Source organism: Montipora capricornis, chromosome 10 (assembly GCF_036669925.1).
Source record: "Montipora capricornis isolate CH-2021 chromosome 10, ASM3666992v2, whole genome shotgun sequence".
Taxonomy (NCBI): Eukaryota; Metazoa; Cnidaria; class Anthozoa; order Scleractinia; family Acroporidae; genus Montipora; species Montipora capricornis.
This window is the reverse complement of record NC_090892.1, coordinates 39,616,264-39,623,763: the sequence shown is the minus strand read 5'-3', so window position 1 is coordinate 39,623,763 and position 7,500 is coordinate 39,616,264. Positions and strand designations below refer to the sequence as shown.

The 7,500-nt window shown below is 37.4% G+C and overlaps 2 protein-coding genes and 1 long non-coding RNA gene across 3 annotated transcripts in view; 1 reads left to right on the top strand and 2 right to left on the bottom strand.

The window, feature by feature from the left end:
• Nucleotides 1–4,983, top strand: part of LOC138022412 (nuclear envelope phosphatase-regulatory subunit 1-like) — a 5,172-nt gene extending 189 nt beyond the window's left edge. Inside the window, exons 2-6 of the mRNA XM_068869540.1 lie at nt 1–70; nt 1,238–1,305; nt 2,396–2,508; nt 3,777–3,831; nt 4,234–4,983. The exon at nt 1–70 is cut by the window's left edge and continues 2 nt beyond it. Of these exons, the coding sequence (XP_068725641.1) occupies nt 1–70; nt 1,238–1,305; nt 2,396–2,508; nt 3,777–3,831; nt 4,234–4,269 (342 nt within the window). The 3' untranslated portion in view covers nt 4,270–4,983. The remainder of the gene's footprint in view (nt 71–1,237; nt 1,306–2,395; nt 2,509–3,776; nt 3,832–4,233) is intronic.
• LOC138022414 (uncharacterized) lies at nt 786–4,305 on the bottom strand. Its single transcript, XR_011126573.1, has 3 exons — nt 4,178–4,305; nt 1,662–1,715; nt 786–911 (listed from the first exon to the last, which is right to left on the bottom strand). It is a non-coding gene; the product is annotated as an uncharacterized lncRNA (long non-coding RNA).
• Nucleotides 4,984–6,191: 1,208 nt separating the features above from the next.
• LOC138022408 (small nuclear ribonucleoprotein-associated protein B'-like) overlaps nt 6,192–7,500 on the bottom strand; it is a 6,863-nt gene continuing 5,554 nt past the window's right edge. The window contains exons 6-7 of the mRNA XM_068869536.1: nt 6,941–7,111; nt 6,192–6,501 (exon numbers count right to left, since the gene is read on the bottom strand). Of these exons, the coding sequence (XP_068725637.1) occupies nt 6,467–6,501; nt 6,941–7,111 (206 nt within the window). The 3' untranslated portion in view covers nt 6,192–6,466. The remainder of the gene's footprint in view (nt 6,502–6,940; nt 7,112–7,500) is intronic.

Genomic DNA, 7,500 nt, shown 5'->3' with positions numbered 1-7,500 from the left:
TTGAAAGCATTTGAAAGAAGGCTTACAGAGTATGTGTCTTGCCTGGGACCGCAGACAGGAAAATGGAGATGTAAGACTTTTTTGTGACGTTAGAACCTATATATTTATGCATGATCGAAGCAATTTTGCTACTTAACGATTGCAAAAATATATTATTTTTGTCTTTGGTTTAATAATCAAGGAAGAAATATTAAACTCACAACGTACACAATCACAAATTATGTGGTGCGCGAGCGTCAGACATGCTAATTTTATGTAAATTAAGCTCAAAATGAATCAGTTTGAATTAGTTTTCTCACCATTGATCTCAAACAAAGTGGGTAATAGACAATTTATTTCTAATGCCTAAAATACTACAGGCCAGGGGCCTGTTTCTCGAAAGTCCCGAGAACTTTTCGGGCCCGAAAAGCCAGTCGTCAAACTGCAATCTGCTTATTTTGAAAGCTGATCCTTTAACATGTTTTTAATGTAAGAAAAACTAAGAGGATTGCGAAGTTTGATGGCTTGGAACCTCGGCGTTGCGAAGATATAAAGGGAATCGTGGCACCCAAAACAGGCCCGAAAACTTTCGGGACTTCTGAGAAACAGGCCACAGGTCCGTTTTCCATTTGGTCTGGAAAATCTGCCATTACATTTTCAGGGTGTCTGGAAGAGCTGGAATCCTGAACCGGAATCGGAACCGGAATGAGAACAAGAAAGGTCGATGATATCCAGTTGTTTTATTTCAGCTGAAAAAAGTTATATGTTACATTACACACTTTAAACCGCAAAATTAATTTTTACGGATTTGGATTATAAAGCACATTGTTTTGAACGGCTCAAGTTTATGAGAATGATTGACATTGAGACTCCTCCTTGTCCCTTGGTGGCGTGGGAATGCAGTTGTTTCTGAAGTCATGGATGAAAGGAGTCTAGAAAAGAAATGGAAACCACAAAAGAAATTCACCTTATTTGCTGGAATAAAATGTTAAGCTAAATTGCAAACCTTGCCTTCCAGGTCCAATATAACATACAACTTTGTTGGCTGAAAGACAACAACTGGATGTTGTCAACTTTTCTTGTTGTTAATCCAGCTCCAGTTCTGGTTCTGGATCTGGACCCAATTCCAGATTCTGGCTTTTCCAGATGCCCATAGTTTCATGAATCACTGAGTTCCTATGCTAAATCAGATTTTACTGCAATATAAAGTATTTATAGTTTGCAGTTTAAGTTTTTCTGTTTTGTGTCTAATTTTCAGTAATCCTTGTAATATCATCATTAGCTACTGCTGCTGGTGCATGGGGATTAGTCACAGATAATCAACAAGTGAGTAGATTGAATTCACTCTCTCTCATATTCCATGTAGTAACTCTTTGAGGATGACAATTAGGGAAAGAAAAGAATTTGTATTTGTTCGTCAAGTTCTTGAAAATCGTATTACAGTTTGAGTACTTCAATACTGACTCTGAAAAGATGCAAACTGGAACCTATGCTAGCGCTGGTAGTAATAAGAAGGACTGGTATAGGAAATGGTACTAATGCAAGTGCATTTTGTGATTTATGAGCACAGGTGATGTTTTGAAAGTTCTCATACAGCTAGTGCAATTTGAGAACTTTAAAAACAGCACAAGTGACCAGAAATCACAAAACTCATGAGCAAGTTCATACATTATATACTCAACAAAATAACTGCAGCTCTGTATTTCCATAGCAATGTCCATATTGCACTTTATAACCTATAAAGTTTATAAATTAATGCAGTTGTCACTGACCAATCAGGAAGGCAATCTTCTCTTGAGTACATAGTAATAATAGGGAGTTTATGCAGCGAAAATGACAGCTGTGGTGAGAATGTTATCAAAAAATATCATTTCCCGCTTTTGTATTAATTTCGCGATTTCTCCAAGTCATTCCACATGGAAAGTGTGTATCAACATTGTTGGAATAAAGTTGATATTAACAGTGTGGTTGTTTGGGATGAGAATTATTAATAATGTATCAACAGGTACAGGTCTGTTTATACAACCTCAAATTTGGTCAATTCACGTCATTGTCAGGACAAGGAAGGCAAAGAAATATGTCAAAATGCAAAACACATGTTCAGGGATTGCAGAGCCACTGTTTTTGTTTATTACACCTGTTGTTCGGTGGCATTCTCATAGCCGTCATCGTCCTTCTTGCATAAGCTCCCTAATAATAGCAATAATTATGATGATGATGATTACTCACTTGACAGCACCCCTCAGGAGCTCTTCTCAGCCAAAGAAAGCAATGATACAAATGAATAAAACTGGTTATGAGAATCCAAACTAGCTAAAGACAGACCAGTTCGCTTTATATCCCCTCAGTCATCAGTGCATATTTCTTGTGGATCATCATTTTGTTTATTTGTTTGTTTTATTAATATTTTTTGCAGTATCCTTCATTACTGCAATATCTGTTTCACCACAAGTTGTTCACAGTAAGCTGCTGTAACTTGTTCATTTTATTTATGCTTGGAATTCACAGAAGAGTTATGGCTCCTCAAATGTATCCTTTACCAAAGTTAATTAAAATGAACATGTTTTTATTTTTAAGTGTTAAGATACATGTCTTAATGAGGACATAGTTTTTCAGTGAGGGATTAACCCATTGACGAGTAAAATCGTCTGGTGTTAGACAGAGTAAAATAGCAAGTCAGGCCGGTTTGGCTGTCAAAGGTTAATAATATTATTATAAATTATTTCTGTGTTAATTGCTGATCTTTGCTATGAATTGGTAATCGTTGGGTTATTCAATTCCCACACTGGTCAGAGTTTTTCTCTGTCCTTGTGTGGGCCCATTTCCATCTGTAGGGCTAACGCTCACATGGTTCATATGGGATTGAAATCTAGCACTTCACATTACACTCTATTCAGTTAACTCTGTTTAAAATATAAGTGCTACACGGCCAACGTTTGTATAAACGTAACCTTTCCTTGTACTTGTACATGTTCATTGCCGTGACTTTAACATCTTCACTTCCCACGGCCTGCTCCCGTCTGACCTTGTAGCTCAGTCGGTAGAGCGGCGGAGATCTAACCCGAAGGTCGTGGGTTCAATTCCCACACTGGTCAGAGTTTTTCTCTGTCCTTGTGTGGGCCCATTTCCATCTGTAGGGCTAACGCTCACATGGTTCATATGGGATTGAAATCTAGCACTTCACATTACACTCTATTCAGTTAACTCTGTTTATCAGAGAGTTGTTTCTTAGTGAAACATCATGACACTGATGATGATGATGAAACAACTTAAGTTTAGCAGTCCTTGTTAGGAAACCTGATAAAAAAAAAATGAAGGCTTGACCATGTCTTGTACCCATAAACATATGAGCTACATTGTATCAAGCCATCTAAGAGCTGGTCATGTTGTAAGTTTATTCTATTTCCTGTGAAGCATGATGGGGAGAATGTAACTGTTGTGAGAAGTCATAACAATAAATTATCAGTTATTGATTTTTGACATGAAAGATCATCACTGTTTGCAAAAACATTTAGCAGAGTTTCAGTGTCAAGAATGAGACCTTTACCCCTTAAGCGACCCTCAGGCATGTAAAGTCATCTGACATTAGAGTAAGTCGATATGTCTCTTGGGGAAAAATGTTAGGTTTGATCTCTAGCTACCCAATCCACTTGTCTCATTTCTTATGTACAATGTAAGTCAGGACTCTACATATATTCATTTTTTGGGGCAAAGTAGTAAAGAGAATATATATTGCTTACTATCATAAACTAAAAGCTAATAAAATCAACATGTTGCACTTCCTTTACTATTCGTAGAATTTTAGCCAGAACAAGAATTGTCTTAGAGGATTACAACATGTCATGTGATGATGTGAGTGCTTAAAACATGTCTTCTCAAAAGTTAGAATGTACTGATTGATAAAGTGTATTAAGAGATGACGATGTTTCTAATGGACATAAACTTGGCTATTTTTTTAAGGGGTTCTTAACATAATCATTACAAATGGTCCATTTTCGTCTTTGGTTGTTTTGAGGGGCAAACACAGCGTAATGTTTGCAGCTGTTTCATGAAGTGACCAAAATGTGAAAAATATGTGAAAATATAATTTTTAACCAAAAGATCAACAAGCCAACATCATGGTTTTGGCATGCCAAGATATCTGATATCTAATTGTAACATTATATGTAAAAGATCTTGCCAATTCGGAAGTTTTTACCTTGGACTGTCCAGACCTTGCTCAACACTAAATTTTGATTTTAATTCTATTTGCAGAAAGGAAGACTCATTTTAAGACCAAGGCCAACATGACAGAGCCTGAAAAGGCCTAGTTCTTGCTGGTGGCCAAAAATGAAAAGGGAAATGAAAAGATAAGCACAAGCGTGCTTATTAAGTATATGAATATCCATTATGTTGATATTGATTGGATTATTTCGGAGTACCAGTATTTACAAACCACTCTCCCATCTGGGATAAATTTAGAGATGTGAATCTCTTTATCTTAGTTGTCTAGGTCAGTTAAGGTTGTTGTTAAATTTTAATCTTGAACATGGACACTTCTGATTATACAGGGTCTGTTCCTCTTGTTGAGGCATCTGTCCTTTCATTCTGGTTACAACTGTTGACCTAACAATCCACAACTCACATGACTGTACTTTACAGTGAGAAGTTCAATTTACAAACTCTTCTATTTCTCAATTTCATAAACAAGACTAGTGTCAGTATTCCTTATTTTTCAGTTTTCTTCACCAAATGTCCAAATTATCAAGAATGTAAAAAAAATACGTTGATGCAGCTTTCAGCTCTGATATCACACACTACAAGACTTGGAAGCAGCAATATTGTTTTACACAGAGCAGGAGATATCCTGTATTGCTTTGGGAATGCTCAGCTTTTTCTTGGCCAGATAATGTAACATTAGGTCCTAATTATGTTAATTAAGGTCAGCCTGCTTACTTTTAAAGTGACATTGCATTTCAGACTGACCTTTAGGAGTTGGTATATTAAAATAAAATTGTAGAATCATTTTTACTCGTTATAAAGCCCTCTGTTTTCTACCCTTGCTTAATTAACCCATTGCTTCCTTAAAGCAAGACTTAGGCCGTGTTCTATTGGGATCAACCGTTTCAGTTGAAGTGGTTGAGGTTCCCCAATAGAACACTTTTCCAACCATTTTCGGTTGAAACGCGGTAACTCCTTGGAATAGTTATTACCAGACTTCTCAGCGTTGACAAGTTGAGGCCTGAAAGCAACACGGCAGGAGCTCGCGACCGACTTTAAATGGCCCGCGTAAACGACAGGTCAGACTGCTTACTTTTAAAGTGACATTGCATTTCAGACTGACCTTTAGGAGTTGGTATATTAAAATAAAATTGTAGAATCATTTTTACTCGTTATAAAGCCCTCTGTTTTCTACCCTTGCTTAATTAACCCATTGCTTCCTTAAAGCAAGACTTACAGTAGGCCGTGTTCTATTGGGATCAACCGTTTCACTCAAAAACTTTGTCCCCTTTGACCAGTGAAGGAGTTCAATTTCTGGTGCAAGCCAATTAAGAGCAAGGCTTTCTTAAGGACGGTGCCTACTATTGTTATTGCGCATACGTTCTGCGCATCTCAAGACACTCTGATTTCTGTCGGTGAAGCTTACTAATGCAGGGATATTTTTGCGCGGTTTAGAACTTACCGGATAAAGTAGATCTTAGTAAGTACTATTGGTATCCAAAAAGAAAATTGGGGGCAACCATTCATTTTTCAGAGATAATTAAGCTTCAATTTGAGAAAGAACGCCATACATGGCTCTGTATTTTAAAGGTTTTGACAAATATTGTTCACGAATTATCTTTGAAAAATGCATGGTTACCCCCAATTTTGTTTTTCGATTTCAATAAAACTTGTTAAGATCTACATTTCCTGCATAATCATAAACTGGGGCAAAAATACCTTTGAATTAGTAGGCACCGCCCTTAAACCTAGTTTAATGACCTGGCTCCTTCAAGTCTCCTATACTGTAGCTCAATAGTAGAGAATCTGGACTAGTAATCCAAAGGTCACAAGTGTGACTCCTGCAAAGTACTTGGATTTTTTTCTCTGCTTTTGCCAAGAAGGCAGAGAAAACACTTTTCTACAAAATTACATGATTGGGTACAATAATTAGTATTGTCATTTGCCCATCATTTTTTAGTTAGAAATCTAATGTACAAACCCTAAAAAAGTCAACAAAACAAGTCAGTATCTCAAAGAACATTAAATTTTATTGGTAAAAGGAGTTTACATGATCAAAGTGTTGAAACTAACTAGGTATTTACAAAACTTCAAATAATAAAACAATACAGACTGCTATACTGAACCCTGTATTGCAATGTGGTCTTATCAGAAGAGAATAGCAGGCAACTTCCTTCAAGCCCTCTTTTGACTTCCTCAGATGTGGTCAACTGTCCCAAGCAATATGGTATCCTCATATAAGCTCACAAGGAATACATGCCAAATTCAATTGAGTGATTTTCTGCACTTAACGAGGTGGAGGACGCATACCAGGTGGTGGACCTAGAAAAATATTTTAAAAGGTTATCTTAGAGGAATGGATCATTAGGGGTGAACTTGGCACACAACAACGAAACACTGATGTACCACTAAAGTGGTTATTGAATGTGGATGCCATGTAGTGTTGAATGCCAGAAAACTGTTTGTGTTGATCATTGGTTCACCTACAGTAAGGTAATTCTGGACAGCTGGATTAAGCAACAACACAGATGGAAACAAGAACAGTTACCAAGTGTTGCAACAATGTCTGCTTGTATGAAAAGTAGTGTACAAACAATCCAACAAGGAAACGAAATGAAAATCAAGAACCGTTCAGTGTTAACCACTTTGTAACAGAACTGAAAAATGGCTAAAATTCATGCAGCTTTGAGAATGAGTCACTGTTCCATGTGACAGCATACAATCCACGTACCAATAGTTGGCAATTATTGAACATACTTACCTCTACCCATGAGTCCTGGAGGTGGCATTCTTCCTGGAGGTCCACGGCTCATTCCAGGGGGCATCATGCCAGGGGGTAGCATACCAGGCGGCATCATACCCCTGCCTGGGGGACCCATATCTGGTGGTCGCATTCCTGGGGGAGGTCCTCTCATGGGCATACCTGGTGGACCTACATTAAAATGATCATAAGAACATTATTTTTGTTGACAGGAATAGATCAACTTATAATTATTCAGCTACGGTACATTACTTCATGTGCCTGATATACATGTAACAATACATGTCCATGACTTAGGTTTCCAATACTTGAGCACATAATCGCTAGATTGGTACAATAATAATACTGTAAAAAATGCATTATTAACATTCTTTGGTGTGGATTTATTCAATAGAGGAAAATAGAATTCTCACACACTGTATGTCATTTGTCTGCCTCACAACAATGCAACAGCACGGAGAATGCAAATGGCCTTTCAACTTCGAGCGACATTTACGAGCTGGCGAATTATGGTGGGAATTCCTCCACTTGCTTCGCCGATCTTCATGTCTTTCACAATC